General features: G+C 37.2%; 1 protein-coding gene across 1 annotated transcript; it reads left to right on the top strand.

Annotated features, from left to right (window-relative positions):
• Window positions 1-219: 219 nt before the first annotated feature.
• Window positions 220-2,091, top strand: LOC129253467 (uncharacterized). Its single transcript, XM_054891858.1, has one exon. It carries the CDS (start codon window positions 220-222, stop codon window positions 2,089-2,091), a length of 1,872 nt encoding a protein of 623 aa, XP_054747833.1.
• The last annotated feature ends 18,458 nt before the right edge of the window (window positions 2,092-20,549 follow it).

The following is a 20,549-nucleotide window of genomic DNA, read 5'->3' as shown; positions in this document are numbered from 1 at the left end:
TCTTCAATAGTGAAAAGTGATGCATCATGGCTGTAATGACGTGCTAGACAAATAGACCGTTATCATTTGTCGTGGTTAAGGCTTTTGATTCTGACTTACAAAAATCACAAAAAAAAAAAAAACGAAAAATATTTGGCTAAACATTGTCGCAGCGGTCTCGGATATAAAAGCAACAAGCTATTGTCTTAAAGAACCATTTCTTACAATTATTTCGTCGCTATGTTTCGTGAGCTTGTGTTTTTCGCTATGTGCGCTTGGAGCTCTAGTGTTTGCGCTGCTAAGAATCCAATCAATTACGAGCGCTTCTTCACTATGTTGGCAAATACTACAGATTTCACGCGTGGATTCCATGAGCTGATGGAGCGTATGCAAGAGGAGAGTCAATTTTTCGGTTTTTTTCTACTAAGGAACAAGCCGGCGGATTGTGTGGATGAGCAGTTACCAGAGAATTTCGCGCTACCACTCCTTCAGGTCAACGCGAGCTATCCTGTGTATGTGCGTGGCACTGGCAACAGCTATCTGTTAGCAATTGTGTGTGTGAAGAATTTCACCGATAAGGAATTTGTACGCAAATTTGCGAAGGATCTACAACATCTACGCAAGCGACGAACTTTGGTTATTTTTAACGGTCCTCTTGCATCTAGTGCCGAATCGGAAATTGTGAAATTTTTCCAATATTGCGAGGAACTCAAATTTATAGATATTGTGCTCATACATCGGGATTTCGCAACCACACACATCTATCATTCTTTTAACCAATTTCCCGAATTCGAACTGGAAACTCACGACATGCGTTCCACAGCGCACATCTACCCGATACGTTTTACAAATGTGGCCAAAAAGAGTTTACGCATATTGGTGGAGCAAATTGAGCCAAGTACGATAGTTGCAAAGGGCGAAGATGGTGAAACTTACTTAGCCGGATATATAGGTTATTTCATAACTACATTCGTTGAAAGGTATAACTTTTCGCTACAAATACCTGATGAATATAATTCATCTATAAATTGCGCTCTCACCCCGAGAGAGATATTGCAATCAGCGCATAATGGTTCGATCGATGTGGGCGCAAGTTTATCGACTCCTCAAAAAGAAGGGAATTTACATGAGTATATCTATCCAATCGAGTTATTTCAATATCTAACCATGTTGCCAGTGGAAGCACCGTTGGAAACATATCAATTCTTCATAAAATTTTTTCGTCCTACTGTAATAGTTGTACTTTTTGTCATCGTTTGGTTGTTATGCCTTATTGCTGCTGTGCAAGAAAAGTTGGCACGCAGAACTTTACGCTGTAATCGTAATTTGTTGTTATTGCTAATAACTCCTTGGAATCTAGATTTACTGCGCTGTCTCCTCTGCCAGTGCACAAACATTCATGCCAAATATTTGTCTGTAAGTCGACGAATAATATTTATATTGATTTTTTCGCTGGGAGGCCTCTTGAGCAATTTCTTCTCCACAAACTTGGCGAAATGGCTTACAGTACCACCACACGAGGAATTTATTAACAAATTTTCACAAGTTGCCGACCGAAATATACAAATACAAATACCAGAACCATATATAGCCGAACTCAAGTTCTACCGTGGTGAAGACTTTTGGAACAAATATAGCCATGTATTCAAAGTAACGAAGACTGTTGAGGAGTTCCAGAGTAATATACGCAAAATGGACTCACGTTATGGTTACGCTATGTCCTCTTTGGCATGGTCAACAATACAGGAGCGTCAAAAGTATTTCGCTCGTCCAATATTTCGTTTATCTGAAAGTCTATATTACACAAAGGGTTCGCTATTGAGTTTACCCACAAGCAATAATTCAATTTATAAGGATCTTTTAAGTGATTTTTATCTGCGAACCCGTGAAAATGGTTTATTAAGCCATTGGTTTAAAAATACTTTCTTTGCGATGGTCATGATAGGACAAATAAATTTTGAAGATTTAAGTCAATCGCAGAAGCACGATGTACTAACACTGAAGGAGTTTGAATGGGTATGGATGGCATATGGTGTTGGGATGGTGTTGAGTGTATTGACATTCCTGGTAGAACTACTGTGGAGAAAATTACGTGGAATTGCAAAAGCGTAGCCCCGGCAATGCGCGTAAATGCTGTTCTCGGTGAGAGCAATCCTCTAAACTGCTGAACTGTGTGATTCCTATTGATTTGAATTTTTTGTTTGAGAAATTGAAATAAATGTTCATTGTATATCACACAAAACGCAGTGTTTATTTGAAAAGTGCTGATGTTTTTATTGTAATAAAGGTGTAGGCATGGTGGTGTGCGGTATGCTTCGACCTGGATTAAGAATTGTGTAGGCTTGGAGAATACGTTTGGAATACTCTGCAATGCCCGATATATATGCGCTTCTTGACTGAGGCGTGTATTCGTAATTTTTAAGACACTTTCCGTGACTTTTCATTAATGATGCATACACTTTTTTTTTCAAAATACCCTAAAGAAAGAAATTCCATGATGATCCAACCAAATAGTTTTGGTGGCAAATTAACATTGCCTTGGCGTGAGCTAATGACATTTTTGAAAGACCCCTATCTTCTGAGCAACTCAACCACTACTTAAATAATTCTTCTCCTCTTTATACGGATGGTTTCAAACTGGCACATAGTTGACGCGAGTGTTTATTCAGAATAGCTAAAAGACCATAAAAGTATCTTTAAAACAATAAGATTAGTTGAATATCTGGCATACAAAGGGACCACAAAAAAACTGCAAAACTATACTGAATCCTTGAACGGGTTGGCCGAACTATTTACTCTTCACCTGCGTGAGTACCAAGAAACGAGCAGCAAGCGAGCCTGCAAAATAGCGTACTTTGGTTTCATTTTTGTCAACAGAATATTGCTAATATTTTGTATTATTATCGGGAGACTTGCAGAATTTTGAGTGCCTCTTACAACACTTTTGAAGAAGCTGCAGGAATGAAGAAGAATCAGACATCTTAAGGTAGTTTCTTAGTCTTTGCAAACGACCATTTGCTCTGAAGTGGAAGACAGAACTTCACTGCGGGATGTAGCTAAGTTCAGCATACGGCAATTGTTGAGATTGGTGGACTCAACTTTCTCCATGCGGTATCACGAAAATCACAATCAAGGTGTATCTGTATAATTTAGCTGTAATCATCTTTTATTAGGAGTTTGCCCGCGCTTTTAGATCAATTAAGTTGCTCGTCAATCACGTAGGCCACCATTTGGAAGTGCTCAGGTTGGAGTCTCCATGCATGAAACATCAAATGATAGAACAAGGTTTTTCAATAGCGGTCACCCCTCGGCCGGCAATGGTAAACCTTCGAAAGTGTATTTCTGCCTTGGAAAAGCTCCTCATAAAAATCTATCTACCGGAGTTTTAAAATATTTGACATTTGATTATCGTAGTGGATTTCGAGCCGGTAAGCAACCAAATGGTAGTCACACACAAATCCACTAAGCTACAGTGTATTTTTGACGACATAATCGCACGTTTTCTTATTGCTATATTTGAGAGGAATAAGATATTTAAAACATAAACAGAGAATTATATGTACAGTAGGTTCTGTTTTTATGCGGCTTTTTTTTATGCGGTTTTTAAATAGTGCGGTTTTTTTTTTAATTACAAAATGCATGTCGACCTATCGGGAATTGTACATATAAACAAGATTCTAAACCAGCTAAGCAAAAACTCATCACAGATTACATCAGAAATGCTAACCCTACAAGTATGGAACCGCCTGCATAACTATCTAGATCAGACGTGTACATTTCCTCAAGTGACGAAAGTGATTTTACGCCAAATCCTAAACGAACGCGCAACATGTGGGTATTGTCTGATTCTATTTCTGACTTAAATTTATTTTTCGATTCTGACGTTTCTTAAATAAAGATATAATTTTCAAAAATACAATATTTTGTTTATGCGATTTTATTTAATTATTTCAGATTCATGCGGTCTATGGAACGTATCTATAGTTATAATATGGGACTAGTGCCCTTTTTTATGCGATTTTATTACATTATTTCAGATTTATGCGGTTTTAGCACTTTTGAAACGTATCTATAGTTTTACTATAGAACTAGTAGCTTTTTTTATGCTGTTTCTTGCGGAACGTATCTACCGCATAAAAACAGAACCTACTGTATTAAACTTTCCCTTAAAAAGATGGAGTTGGGTTTGATTATTATATGAAATACTCATTTAGGAAAATGCCGTCATTATTTATTATGACAGGTGTGTGTTGTAAAGCACGCGCTTTTAATTCAATGTCTATGAAAAGAATAAAACGCAAGTCACGATAACATATGCGTTGCAAGCACTTTATGCACAGAAATGGGTTTTTAGAGTAAAAAGTTAGTAAAAGAAATTGATGAAATCAAGTTATAGTTTATGAAAGGGGTTGTTCTATTTATTTATAAAAAGGTAGGTAGGTAGGTTAGAAGGCAAGAGTGCCACGGGTTATGCAGACTAGTACCTGCGAAAAATAAAAAAAAACTTTAAGGACAAAAGAAAATATCTACAGTCATTTAGTGCTGGTGATGTAGTGGAGAAGAGAAACGGGATCTAGGCTAGACAAACGCCTCAGGCTATCCCCGGAAGGCATACTAAGGAACCGCAAACGCCTAAGCTCCGACCCGGACATTTGCAAAGAAAGTGGTTAATAGTTTCTTTCCCTGTCGGATCACCACATCTTCTGCATTGGGGGTTGTACGGAAGTCCAAGCATCTCCGTATGAGTTCCGATCGCCCAGTGACCGGTGACCATCGCTATAAGCTTGGAAATTGAGGGGCGTGGGATCTCCCGCACTTTAAGCGTCTTGTCTCTGTCATACTGAGACCAAAGGGTTTGTGAGTTAGCACACGATAAAATAGAACTCCATCTGTCTTGCGCTTCTTTTAGATAGAAGTTGAGTAGTTTTCCTTTAACAACGGTCAAGGAGACATCGATGTCTGAAATGGGGACAACAGAAATTGGTTCTATCGACCCTTCTCTGGCAAGCTCATTGGCAATTTAATTTTCCTCTATGTTTCTATGCCCTGGAACCCAGGCAAGAAAAATGTTTCCTGCACATTCGAGACGATTGATCTCCTACTTCTCTCCTGTAGGGGTTGACCAGAAGAGAGATGCAATATGGCGACGACAGGGCCTTGATCGGAAACTTCGGAGCTTGACTATCGGAAAAGATATTTATGCCCCCTCCCAACAGCGATCCCTAAGCATTTTGCATGCCTGTAGGATCGCAAAGACCTCTGCTAGAAAAACACTACTAGCTTTCGGCAGTGTAAAGGATACGGAAATATTGGCTTATTTAGAGAAAACCCCCGCTCCCGAAAACAGAGGTACCTATATCCCGATAGATTCTCCCCACGCCTTCTAATCCAGCCTGCTTGGAAATATAGCCCTGGCTCAACTCTTAAAATCCAGTTTGCGTATGTCGAGATCTACACGGAGTACAGAGAAGGAGATTGCTTCCAGAGGCCAACCTCCTTCAACCTAATAGCGCTCTGAACTTTAAAATCAACGGGAAGTAAGAATGACGTTAGGTGCGGCAGTGGCACGCAGTCCTCTTCACTTTCTCTATTTAGTGGTGTTATTGTCGAAGCTTTATAGCTTTCAAAGAGCTACTCACCAAACTATGTCAAAACTGGCAGAACCACTAAGTTGTAAATCCAGAGTACGATACATGGCTTGGAACGCCAATTTTTGCCGAACATAGGATGGTGTGCAACTTCCAATGGAGCTTGGGGTCAAGTATTTCACCAAGATACTTGACTTCCGACTTCCTACTATTTACAAAAATTATGATAACTTTAAAAAAGAAAGAACTGCAATATTGCGAATTTTAAAAAATCAGACGCGGCTCCACCCACTATTTAGTAAATACATAAAAGGAAATTATGAAAAAAAAACTAATATATAAAATGTATCCAAACTTAAAACCTTTTCTTAGCATGATCTTAAAAATTCCAAAATAGAATAACAACCATGCCTAACTTTCATATATAACTTTTTGCTTTTTTAACACTTTTGTAGCCATTCAAAACAAATGGATTAAAAATCCAAAGCAATCTAAAGATGATAGAGAATTTAATTTGTATATAAAAATACATGTTGTAAAGTTGTACTTATTTTATTATAAAATATAATTTAATTTATTATAAAATATAACTCTTGTACTTTTAAGCGTGAAAAAAACTCCGGAAAACAAATGCGTTTAGTAAGCTAAGCTGCACGAGCAAGAGCAACATCTGTTTTGCAGCGGCCAACCAACGCTTTGCACACTACAAAGGTAGTCATTGGCAAGCACCTAAGCTCTGCTCACCGCCGATTACCAAACGGAGTGTCTTCTTTCTAAAAGCGCGCAGACTTTTTATAGGCAAAAGCAATCCTATTAGAAAATTCAAATTTAGAGCTTGAAAAAAGACATCTAGCAGTCATTACAATTTTAGGGCATTGTCATATATGTAAGAAACTTTAAATTAAATTTTAACAAGTAGAAGGTATTGCCATATAGAAATAAATACATTAATACCTATAAAATATAAGTATTAGTCCGGGAGCCAGGAGGCGATTTTGAACTGCGGTTTTATACCCTTAAATTCTTGACTGTACTTGTGATTTAGCTTTCACGAATAACGAAAGTGTCCAAAATTATGTAAACAAATTTCAATCGGCATAAAGTAGTTTTACTTTTCAATTTTTTTTACAAGTTCGCCTGTTCAGCTGACGTATTTTCCCCCTTCCACGGCGCAGCTGACTATTTTTGTTTTATTCTACTAAATGTCAATAATACACAGATGCTTTCCATTTCAATTCAACCGGGCTATTCGGGTCACGTTCTTCGATTTCGATGTAACTGAAATATGTTGCTCTCTGGTCAAAATAATAAGACACGTATTTTTTTGTTCGCCCGAAAAAAACTTTTTTCAAGAGTTATCGGCAATTTTATTTTTCGGCTCAAACTCGATTTTTTTTAATTATATAAGAAAATTTTTTTTTTAAATGCCCATAACTTAGTCAAAAATGAACCGATTTTAATAATTCTGGGTTCAAAATGATCCTAATTACTTACACGAGCGACTTCATGTAGAAACAATTGCAAAAAGGTAGTTGAAAATTTTTTATTTAGCAAAAAAGAAAAAAAATTGAAATTTTTTCGAAATTCAATATTTCAAAAAGTGTATTTTTTTTATAACTTTTTCCACATCAAGAGGACACCTCAAACTTCAATTAAGATGAATGCCCAGTAGCTAAAATGAGTTATTTTTGAGTAATGAATTTTTGAGTAGAAAACCTGTTTCGCCCTTTTTGTTTTTTGCAAAATAAAAAATTTTCAACTACTTTTTTGCAACTGTTTCTGCATGAAGTCGCTCGTGTAAGTAATGACGATCATTTTGAACCCAGAATCATTTAAATCGGCTTATTTTTGACTAAGTTATGAGTAATTAAAAAAAAATTTCTTATATAGATTCTTTCCATTTCAATTCAAAAGGGCTATTCGGGACATGTTCTTCGATTTCGATGTAACTCAAATATGTTGCTCTCTGGTCAAAATAATGAGACACATATTTTTTTGTTTGCCCGAAAAAAATTTTTTTCAAGCTTTATCGGCAATTTTGTTTTTCGGCTCAAAATCGATTTTTTTTTTAATAATATAAGAATTTTTTTTTTTAAATGCTCATAATTTAGTCAAAAATGAACCGATTTTAATAATTTTGGGTTCAAAATGATCGTCATTACTTATACTAGCGATTTCATGTAGAAACAGTTGCAAAAAAGTAGTTGAAAATTTTTTATTTTGCAAAAAACAAAAAGTGCGAAACAGGTTTTCTACTCAAAAATTCATTACTCAAAAACAACTCATTTTAGCTACTGGGCATTCAGCTTAATTGAAGTTTGAGGTGTCCTCTTGATGTGGAAAAAGTTATAAAAAAAAATACACTTTTTGAAATATTAAATTTCGAAAAAATTTCAATTTTTTTTCTTTTTTGCTAAATAAAAAATTTTCAACTACTTTTTTGCAATTGTTTCTACATGAAGTCGCTCGGTTGAATTGAAATGGAAAGCATCCACAAAAAAAATTTCAGCCGGTTTTAAATGAGTTGTTAAAAACTTTTTTCGACACGTTTCGCAGCATCCCACGCACATACCCACCGCTACTGGACCAGCTGACGGTTGGTTTTGTCATCCATTGGATGGCGTCTGCCTTCAGTATCAGTCGGCATGAAATGATGAGGTCAAAATGACCCCTGGCTCCCGGACTATTTGCTACAATATTTATTTTTATAATAAAAATCACATAAGTCAAAGTATCAAACCTTACGCAAAACTTTTCAACCTTCGACCAATTTTCATATAAAACATTACACAGTTTTTCCGAATTTTCAGAAAGTTTTTAGGTGCACAATTTTAGTACAATAAAGTGCAAGTCGGAATTGACTCAAAATTCTCGTTGATTTTTGATAATTTTTTTCCAGATATACTAAATAAAATAATGCGGTTATTGAAGAACGTTTTACAATGTGTATTTTACCCCTCCATAATCTGCCTTAATATTGTTTGTCAAGTGAATAGATTAAAACTTTTTTTGATTTGTTTTTGTTTTTGTAGGTTCTATTTGTTCCCTTTCTGATTATTTAAAATTAAATATGGCTCACATTCCAAATAAAAACCGCGTTAAGGCTAAGAATCAGCAGTAACGACGGGAAACCCATGCAATGCGACGCCCACAATTTGAACTACATTCAACAGCTGCGCCGACTTTCGCATTTCTAAGTGTCTTACTTATCATTACACTTTTCAAGTAGGAACACACATATACACATTCGAGTCCAATAAAAATTTAACTTGTATTCCTAACTTAAAAAGAAAACCAAAGCAATCTTTACTATCAGTTGTGTTGCAAGATACCTCGTTGCATGCAATCCACACCCAGCTGCTTGAACTACATATAATATTATATATAAGTATGCGAGTAAAGTTGCCTGGAATAGAGTGGGTGGCTGAATCTGTGCTGATTCTGTAATCAACTTTATTTATGCAATATGCGCCGAGTAAGATTTAGAGTGCCACACTTTTGCACATATATGCGTACATCTGCATGTAAAAACATTTAAATGTATTACTACCCCATAAGCATTTAGGTTTGACATCAGCTTGAGCTTAAGTTGAGAATTAGGGTATATCTCAAATCTCTAACATAGATTGCCAACAGTGATTGCATGAGAGAATAATAGAGTTCTCAATAAGAAAGTGAGGTCTTTGTGTGCCAAAAACTAAGTTTGAAAACTTAAGAAAAAGTTTCTTCTCAACTTGATTCACATTTGAGTCTCGAATGGATCTCAATACAATAATACCGGCGTTGTAATTATTATTCTATTGCTGTAGAATATTGTTGTTTTGTCACTAAATATTACTTTTTTCAGTGTTTTGAAGTTTTTCTGAAGTTGATATAAATTATTTCCAAAACCCGCTTAAAACTAAATTTACCATTAATATTCTTTTTAAGATTCTAAATTAAAATTTAATGACGAATATTTTTGTGGTACATCTTAAACCAATATTTCTTGCCGGTGTGGCACTTATTTTTAAAAATCAAATCCAACAAAAATTTCAATAGGGGTCTTCTCAAACGAAAACAGTGTGCGACATCTTTAATTTGCTGTTGCTGATAGATTTTACAAGCAAACAATTATTTTTTCAGCGAAACTGTTTCTTTTAGATCTAAATAATTTTGCTTCATGTGATCAGTACGCATTATTTTCACTCTTTCCCTCACTTCACAATTCATTTCGTTCGAAACGGTGCTACAACTTTTTTCACTGCTACTACTACAAAACATTTAAAACTAACAATCAATTTGTAGTGAGTTTGTATAATTCCAATTAGGTTTGGGATATTCTACTTAAATATTATCGCAATTCATAAACGAGTTGTTTTTTTGCCTTGTAGTTGTCTCTCCAGGTCTTATAGTCTTCTGTGCTTAAACCTTCTTCTTCATTTACTCGTGCCAGCAAGGATGTTTATGTGTTTACTCAGTCTCTCTTTATGACAATTGACAATCTTCTTTATTGTGTCTGGAACTGAATCAAGGGCGAGGTCACGTTCGAGATCAGAGCTACGGATATACCACGGAGCTCCAATGGCACACTTTAGCACTTCATTCTGAAACTTTTGAATTAGTTGAATATTGCTTTGCCTAGGTTAACCCCATATCAGAGCGCTGCAAGTCCACAGAGGTTTTGATGCTTGCTTGTAAGAAATTATTTCTTTTTGGGTTAATAGTGGAGATTGCTTACGCAGAAATCAATACATATTTCTTTATTTAAATTCAAGCCCATATTTTCTCTTTACGTGTTGCCTTCATCTGAGCTTGACATCCAATGTATGCTTAAGTACTTTGCTGTACTTGAGTACGGAATTTGTGTCCCATTCATGTACTTTATATGGGAGTGTATTTTATTTTGTTGCATGTAAAGTTAACATGTACAGACTCAATTAGTCGAATATGCCATTTTTTTGTCCAATCGTAAATGCTCCTGTAAATACAGGAGAGGGCCAAGCACATTTCCTTAAGGAAATCCAGCCTTTATTCCATTGAGGCCTGAATACGCATCTTCTTGTTTGACTCTGAAGTAACGATCGCATAACGAAGAACGTAGAATGAGATAGTACTGATTTGGTAACGGTAACATGTCTTTTTTTTCGATTGCTCGAACAATCCTAAGGACTTAATCAATAGTCGAACGTGCGGATTCCAAATTGGTGCCCAGAAATTATATAGGGTGTTTTTTTTAGAGGTTAGGTTTTCAAGTTGGCACTACTTTTTTCGTAGATGGTCTTTTTGACAGCTGTCACTTGATTTATGCTCAGTTTGGTTTGCCATTTCATAATGAATAGACTTACACCTGAACAACGTTTGCAAATCGTGCAAATTTATTACGAAAATAATGGTTCGGTTCGCGCGACGCATCGAAGAAAATTTTGTTCAGCGATGAAGCTCACTTTTGGTTGAATGGAGTTGAATGAAGCTCACATTGCTGAAACGCCGTTACATCCTCAAAAAGTCACTGTTTGGTGTGCTCTATGGGCAGAGGGAATCATTGGTCCATATTTCTTTAAAAATGAAGCCGGCCATAATGTTACAGTCAATGGAGAGCGCTATAGAGCCATGATTAATGACTTTTTCGTGCCTGAATTGGACGATGTTGATGTGGACGACCTTTGGTTCCAACAAGATGGCGCTACATGCCATACAGTCAACGCAACAATCGATTTATTGAAGGAAACTTTTGGTGAGGGCATTATCTCGCGACGTGGACCTGTGGCGTGGCCTCCAAGATCGTGCGATATAACACCGCTGGACTATTTCTTGTGGGGCTATGTAAAGTCGCTTGTCTACGCAGATAAGCCCGAGACGATTGACGTCTTGGAAGAGAATATTCGGCGCGTTATTCCTGACATATGGCCCCAATTGCTGCAAAAAGTGGTCGAAAACTGGGCCTCTCGGCTGGAATTTATTCGAGCCAGCTGCGGCGGCCACTTGCTCGAAATCATTTTTAAAACATAATGGCAAACCCTTATCTTTATAATGAAGCTAAATTCTTGCCCATAAAATTAAATTATATACGTTTTATTTCATCTTGAAAACTTAACCTCTAAAAAAACACCCTTTATCTTCTTTTTAAATTATTGTATTATATTAATACGGCGGCTACCGTAGCCGAATGGGTTGGTGCGTGGCTACAATTTGGAATTCAGGGAGAACGTAGATTGAAATCTCCGTGAAACACGAAAATGAAGAAAAGGTTTTTTCTAATAGGGGTTACCCCTCGGCAGGCAATGGCAAACCTCCAAATGCATATCTTCCATGAAAAAAAATATCTGCCGTTCGCAGTCGGCTTGAAACCCTCCATTTGCGGAACAACATCGAGACGCACGCCACAAATAGGAGGAGGAGCTCGGCCAAACACCAAAAAAGAGCGTACGCGCCAATTATATATATATATAATATATATATATTAATACGTCTGATTAGTAATTTTTCCAAAATGTTTGATAGAGTGGGCAGTCGTGAGATAGGTCGGTAGGACGTTACTTATTCAATGAATTCAAAAGTAATTCAGCTTAAATGTGGCGTTGGTTATACACGTATCTCAATAGTTTTCCTTGGCAGCTGTTTTAAATTTAAATTTAAATTAATTAAATATTCGCTTAGGAAATTTACATTTACCAAAAGTTTAAGATCCATTGGATAATCCAAAGGGGAGTTTCGTTACAAATTAATTTGAGAATAACAAATCTCTCAAAATTTAAATCTCAATGGAGGTTGTTGTTGGGTATCAGCTGGGGAATTTTATATTTTTCGAAGGGTGGAAAGAAAATTGCTTGTTGGGCAAGTTATTCTTATGTATGTCTTATGTATGTATGTCATTCGCCACAAAATTATCTCGCAGATAAATATGGAAAGGCGGTGAAACATTCAAATACGGAGACGTTTTATAGTCTTCCAAATCTTTTTTGCACAATTTTTGAGGTTGACATCAAAGTGATCTATCCGCCCGCCCTAACTAATGCGCTACTTCTCGCGCTGCGGGGGTTTTGTTCGGTTATTTGAGACTGTTTCAACTTCATTCTATTTACGATTCGGCATCAACAACAAATCCACAGTAGCTGCTACCAATGCATGTAATATATTTATGCATACATATGTACACACACATTTATGCATTCCGCTGGCTGTTCCACTTTATGTCGCTTCTGGTTTTTGCAGTGCCCCTCATATTGCATACAAACCTTTTGTTAATTTGCAAATATACCGATGGACCGAAAGAAAGCAGCAAGAGCTTGCAACAACATTGGCATTGCTAACACCAACATCAACATGGACAAGAGTCATAAATCACTGGCACCGTCAGTACCAACACCAACGTAATACCAACACCAACATTGCTGGTGCTGCCACTACCAATTGGTAACCTGTTGTTGCATGTTGTCAGCACGGAATGTCACAGCGGGAGTCATAAACTGCCCATTGTCGATTAGCCTGCCACGCACACATTTACGTCTGCAGTATTGGCTACTGTAGCTCATTGAAAGGTCTCGACGGTGACATGGGAAACAGCATTAGCTCTACGAATTTAGGAGAGAAGTCTACAATTTGTTGGTGCTGCTGAAACAATGTGTTTGCAACACGTCAACAAATATTTAACAAATGCCCATTTATATGCACGTGTACGCGTGTGTGTGTGTGAGTACATTTTAACTAAGACGCGTTTGAAGTTTCCTTTTGTTTTTACTTATTTCTTTGTTGAGTTGCATAGTCATGCCCTTCGGAAAATTACAACCGAAAAGTAATTGCATATTGTTGTTGTTGTAAACCGCAAGGTTGCAAATTTGTTTGTTCAAAACATTGTCACTCTCGAACATGTGCAAAACAAAAGCATTTGAGACATTACAAATTAGTATTGGCGTTGCTTTCTCTGTGCTGAGCGCTAAGCAAGCAAGGCTATTGTGAAGGATGGGCAGGTAGTGTGAATAGGAGGTACACTTTAGGCATATTGATTTATCTCAATACAAGCCTACAAATAAAGATACAAATGTGTGTTGATGCACGGCAGTTGAGCTTGAATCTCCGAGTAAGGAAATGGTTTTATAACAGGCTACCAAAACACCGAAAACTACGAGTTGCGAGGGTCACCACTCATGCGAAAACCGCCCAAATACTGGTCAAAGCGTGGCCGGAATTTTTAATTTAAACGAACTGCATTTGATGCAAATGAATTTTCCTAAATTGGCCCATCTGCCAGTTCTTTACGTATCACTTTGAGTGCAACCTTTGCAATCTTTGAGGGGGGGTAATGCCTTTAGTTGGGCGATGTGGGAAAGCATCAAACAGCTAACGGTTGTATAACGCATAATTGGAAGGCGCCCGGATCTGACCACATTCACAGCTTCTGATATAAACAGTTTAAAGCGCTTCATAGGACATAGGCAATACAAATAAATCATGCATAATGTACCCAGAAGAATTACCGAAACGTTTATACTATCTAAAACCTTAGAAACTCAAAATCCAAAAAATTATCAACCAATAAATAGTTTGCTTCTTATTCTTCTTGATTGGCGCTATAACCGCTTACGCGATTTTGATCGAGTTTAACAAAGTATACCAGTCGTTTCTTTAACATGCTAACCGGTGCCAGTGGGACACACCAAATGAAGCCAAGTCTTTTTTCGCCTGGTCCTTCTTCCGCAGGATCTTTCTGTGAAACACTCCAAGGGGTGCCTCATCGGATATTGTCAAGCTTCCTTCCCAATCCATACGGCGCTACTGGTATTGAGCAATTTCATTTTGCATGACCTTATTAGTTTTGCGAAGATACCAAATTCCTGTTTGTCTTCCCCATATAAAATTGCAATCTCAGTAACAGCACACAAAACTTAAAGACATATCATGCAACAAAACATACTTACAGAAGAACAAAGGGATGCAGAATGAATAGTCAAGGATGAAAAGAACAACTTACAATTAATATTGTTTTAAAACAAACTTAAAAATCAGCTGCTACATAGATTACAAAAAAGATGTTGACTCAGTACTTCACTTATGTTTACGTAGAGTCCTGAAATATATGAAACAGATTTAAACTTACAAAATTGTCTTATATTTTTCAAGTAGATTCTCTGAGTGCGTTCTGGTTTTGCCTTCGATTGAACCATGGTTTCCAAATAAGAAATACGAGGCAAACACTACACAAAATAAACTACTTACTAAATATACATACATGTAAGTACATGCATTTCATTAAAACCTACGAACCTCATCTGCCACAAATGCAAGAGGTTCTGAAAATAGTTGAAGCAACTACAGCAAACATTGGAATGGAATTTGGGTTGAAAAATGCAAACACTTACATATAGAGGGGGGGGGGGGAAATTATTACTTACAAAATTATACTTACAAAATTACAGACCGAGACACTGATTAGTGAAATCCGAAGTAATATGCACTTCGATTAAATCTACATATACCTAGGATTTGAGCAAAACACGAAAATGAATCCCTAAATAATTAAAACCCAACTCAAAAATGCATACAGCTGGTATTTAAAACACGCTTTAGCACTTTTAAAGCTATAAATATATTTGCGACACCTATACTTACCTTTGGAATAATTGAATGGACCCTAGAATATACAGATATGCATGCATTGTGTTTTTTATTATTCATGGAGTGGTCGAAATTTACTATTATTAAGCTCCCACTTTTAACCTTTCGCTTGTAATAGTAAGTTTCCACCGCAGCCGCTAGCGTGTTCTCTGCCGCTATCGTGTTCTTAGCGCAAACACGAAACAAAACTCCTGTCAAATCCCATACAAAATTAAAACACAACTCCATACCTAAACTCACTTTCAAAGCGTGTTTTGTGGGTTTGCGTCTAATTTAAAGCGTGTTTTGTTGGGTTTGCGTCTAATTTAATTATTAAGTGGTGGCAATGTTGCTCATTTTCCTCATTTTTTATTGCATTCGTAGCCGAGTGGGTTGGTGCGTGATCACCATTCGGAATTCACAGAGAGGTCGTTGGTTCGAATCTCGGTGAAAGCAAAATTAATGAAAACATTTTTCTAATAGCGGTCGCCCCTCGGCAGGCAATGGCAAACCTCCGAGTGTATTTCTGCCATGAAAAAAATCTGCTCATAAACATATCATAAAACAAAATGAAATAAATGCATAAAAAAAAAAAAAAAAAAAATTTTCTTGTGATTCGAACCAATGATTTCGGATCGGAAGCCCACATTGCTAGCCGCTGGGCTATCGCGCTGTGCTGTCGCCGCAAAATAATGTATCATAAATCTGTTTACCATACCAAAGACCATACACTTTGCAAACACATTTCGGTGGAAACAGTTGACAGTTCTCATAAACACAACTCCTGCAAACACGGTGTTTGCTTTTGGTGGAAACGGGGGCTAAAGGATGTTCATTGTAAGGGGCTGGTATTGTAAAGAGTGCATCGGAGATGGTAAGTATCTAATTTAGGCTTAAAAGTGAGCGTTTTTCCGTTATTTTCCAGTTTTTGTATTCATTTCACAGTCTATGATTTAGTAAAAAAGTCAGCGGCTTACGGTAAAAAGTTAGCAAAATTAAAAAAAAAAACTTAAATTAATGTAGTGGAAAATATTGTGAGATGCTTTTAATACTTTTGAAGCGGTTGCCATTATGGAAGAAAAGCTTTTGGCAACTAAAATTTTACTTTAAATCTCTTTATCTAATAATTTCCATTTAATCAAATCTAGTGGAAGATAGTTGAAGTATTAGGAACTCGTTGACAAGGTGAAGCCTGGTAGTGAAATTCATAAATTGGCTTCAGTGTTTAGGATTTATCTGCAAAAGAACGGGAAAGAAAAATATGAACGAAAAATATGGAATGTCAACAAAAAAGATGTCGTTTTAGGCAACCGTCAGAAATTTCTTATAGTAATAAGTTACATCTATGTGGATCAAGTAGGCCATTAATATGGTATTTTAACTTATTCCGCTAGTCAAACGAAAATACCATTTATCCTTTCTTTCAATATCACATTTGGGGTACCCACTCATATTTCAAACACTAGCAGAAAACTAATATAAATATTAAATAGTTACTATTCTAATATTTTTCCCTTATAAAGAGTTTTACAAAAGTGATGCCGGTATTGAATAACTCCTGACCTGGGGTCTGAAACCTGTAGTACACAGCACTGATCAGACCAATCATCACTTACGCTTCTGTGGTCTGGTGGCGACGGAGCATGGTTAAGTCCACAATCCGGGAACTATACAGGCTGCAAAGAAGTGTATGTTTATGCATCACGGGTGCCATGAGTACAACCTCTGGTGATACCCTAAATGCTATGCTTGATTTGCTCCCCCTGGATCTTAAGATACAACAGGAAGCAATAAAAGCAATGTGTAGACTCCATAAATATGGTTTCTGGTACGAAGATGGAACTTCGGGACACAGAGAAATCTTTAAGTTGCTATCTGAGCAGTATCCACTGTTTTTGGCACCTAAAGATGACCTGATACCCACAGTTTCATTTGGAAGGAAATTTGATGTCATTTTCATGGATATGGATGGATATTTTCTTTACCAATGGGTCCAAGAATGAAATAGGGTCTGGAGCCGGATGGTACTTAAACGATAGTAATAAGTATCACTATGCTATGGGGGAAATGGCAACTGTTTTCCAAACAGAAATTTTTGCCATCCTGAAAGTAGCCTAATGGATTATCGGGAGGAGATGGCGCGGGAAATAGATTGGAGTTTTCAGTGATAGTCAGGCTGCACTGTGACCCTGGAAAACGCAAAGCAAATCTCAAAGATTGTTCAAGAATGTAAGAAGAAGCTTAATTCTGTCGCAAAACAAAACAGGCTTGTACTTATATGGGTTCCAGGACACTTCGGTGTTCAAGGAAACGAAATTGCCGATGAATTGGCCAACCGTTGATCTGGCCCCCACAAGGGCCAGAGCCAATAATCGGAATAAGTTCCGCAAGAATCATGAATTGGATCAGCTATTATGTAGACAATCTACATAAAGAGCGATGGTCCGGTCTAGAAGGCTGCAGAGCTGGAAAGTGTTTTGTGACAAGTCCGAACAGCAAACTAGCATACTTTCTACTAAAACTTGGAAGGAAAGACGTTCGGTTGATTGTCCGTATTATTGCAGGACACAACCCAGGGGGTCAGGATATGACCACCATTGGAATCATTGAGGACCCAATGTGCGTGTCGTGCTTGGAGGGGGTAGATAGCACTGAGCACTTTCTCTGTGTTCTGCCTTTGCTAGAGCACGGCTACGAGTTTTGGGTTCCGATGTCGTGAGAATGAGTAATACTCGTTCTCCAAAACGGAGGATATTTACAGATTTGCCAAAGAATCTGGAAAATTCTCACAGGACTAACTATAGGGTGTATGGGCCATGTAAAATTTGCGTTTTGAATCGGCTATAAAAAAAACTAATCAATATTTTTTCAAACTTTTTTATTTATTTTGAAGATTGAACATTGTCATTTATGAATGAAAAATAATATCGCTCAAATGACTGCCACGACTGGCTTTACAGTAGGCCATTCGATCAACCCAATTTTTACGCACATTTTCGATTGTTTGGGCTCCAATTTCATGGATGGCAACTTCGATTTCGCGTTTGAAAGCATCAATCGTCTCTGGATGGTTCGCATAGCATTTATCCTTAACGGCTCCCCACAAAAAATAGTCCAACGGGCTTAAATCACAGCTCCAAGGCGGCCAATTGATATCGGAATTTCGGCTGATTATTCGGTTTTCAAGAACGGTAGCCAAAAGTTCGAGTGTAACTTTGGCAGTGTGACAAGTTGCACCGTGGATGGTTCGCATAGTACTTGTCCTTAACGGCTCCTCACAAAAAATAGTCCAACGGGCTTAAATCACAGCTCCGAAGCGGCCAATTGATATCGAAATTTCGGCTGATTATTCGGGTTTCAAAAACGGTAGTTAAAAATTCGAGTGTAACTTTGGCAGTGTGACAAGTTGCACCGTGGATGGTTCGCATAGTACTTGTCCTTAACGGCTCCCCACAAAAAATAGTCCAACGGGCTTAAATCACAGCTCCGAGGCGACCAATCGATATCGGAATTCAAAAATGGTAGCCAAAAGTTCGAGTGTAACTTTGGCAGTGTAACAAGTTGCACCATCCTGTTGAAACCAAATGTCGCCCATGTCATCCTCTTCAATTTTTGGAAACAAAAACTCATTGAGCATGTCACGGTAACGCTCGCCATTTACTGTAACCGCGGAAAAAGAAGAAGACTCACCACCTTGGAAATCGGTTTACAATATTTCCTAATTTTGTTCAAGCGTATAGCGTCCCATTTCCTAAATGTCAAACCTTTAAGTAAGTTATGAACACATTTGACATGTCATTTGGGTTACCATTCTCAAAAAAATAGGTGGTTCAAAAAGCAAACGCTATATGGCCCACCCGTTATCTCTATCTCTGTCTCTATTCTTTCCTATCTCTTTCTCTGATACTTTTCCCCTTCCCTCCTTGGCTATCTACCCTCTTTCCAGAGCTTTAAATACAATGGGATTTTTAGCCTGAGTGTTTTAGGGGCCACCAAATCTTCTGGTGCTCCTTGGCTCGACCTTTTCAAATTTCAATTTTTCAATTTTTTGGTAGAATAATCGTCCGAGTGAGTGGATACTTCAAAGGTTCATGAAACTGGTTCTATCAAGGATAGAAAAAGGACTAGCAGACCAAAAACTAGACGCTATGTTGAGAATATTGCTGCTGTAGCGGAAAGTGTTGCAGAACAAACTTCAACATCGATATCTTGACCTTCTCAACAATTAGGCATTTACGAATCGACCGTTGGGTAGATTTTACCTATAGACGTGCTCAAGGAGGACATTTAAATGATGTAATTTTTCAAATACAGTTCTTAAGAGAGATACGGCTGCCGTAGCCGAATATGTATGTTGATGCGTGACTACCATTCGGAATTTACAGAGAGAACGTAGGTTCGAATCTCGGTGAAACACCAAAATTAAATAAAAAATTTTTCTAATAGCGGTCGCCCCTCGGTAGGCAATGGCAAACCTCCGAGTGTATTTCGGCCATGAAAAAGCTCCTAATAAAAATATCTGCCGTTCGGAGTCGGCTTGAAGCTGTAGGTCCCTCCATTTGTGGAACAACATCAAGACGCACGCCACAAATAGGAGGAGGAGCTCGGCCAAATACCTAAAAAGGGTATACACGCCTATTATAGATATATATAATTCTTAAGAGCCGTATTTGGAATAAAAATAGTGAAACCTGAATGAACCGCTTTAGTTATTTATTTGAAAAGACTCGTATATAAAAAAAATTTTACTAAATACGTATATGCAGGGTCTTTCAAGTAACAACTTTATTTTTTAAATTCAATTTAAACACATATTTTGAAAATAGTTTAATTATCTACTTATTAAGGCAACCATATAGAAGAGTGTCTACAAATTATTAGTAATAAATGTAATTTTTCAGTTGCCGTCCATCGGTGGCGATGTTTGTGGTGAAATTTTCGAATACATGTGCAAATAATTGAGGCCGACTCTTTGTCGGGCTAAGAAAAATGTTGTTAATATATCTCGGTATCGCAATTCGTTAATGGTAAGCGCAATTCCAGATAAATTTTCGAAGAAAAATGGTACTTTTCTTCCGAAAGAGATATTTTCATTGAAAAATTTGGGTAAACGTATTTTAGTATTTTATTGTTTTATACCGAGTCAGTCGATTCTTAATTTTTTGATCCAATGTTTTGTTGCACTCTTTATGCGATTATTACTACCGAAAGCATCCACAATTTTGCGATTGATTTTTTGTTTAACAGAGTAATCGATTTATTATTGTAAAATTATTTTTATTTTCAAGCAAAATTGTATTTTTTTAGTAAATTGGAGGTTTCTTCCTAAGAGGGACGTCTTTACTTCCAAGAGAGACGTAATCGAACTGTGACAGCTGTGAAAAAACGATTTAATATTATAGAATCTGA

This window comes from Anastrepha obliqua, chromosome 1, assembly GCF_027943255.1.
Source record: "Anastrepha obliqua isolate idAnaObli1 chromosome 1, idAnaObli1_1.0, whole genome shotgun sequence".
In the NCBI taxonomy this organism is placed as follows: Eukaryota; Metazoa; Arthropoda; class Insecta; order Diptera; family Tephritidae; genus Anastrepha; species Anastrepha obliqua.
This window is presented reverse-complemented; position numbering and strand designations above follow the sequence as displayed.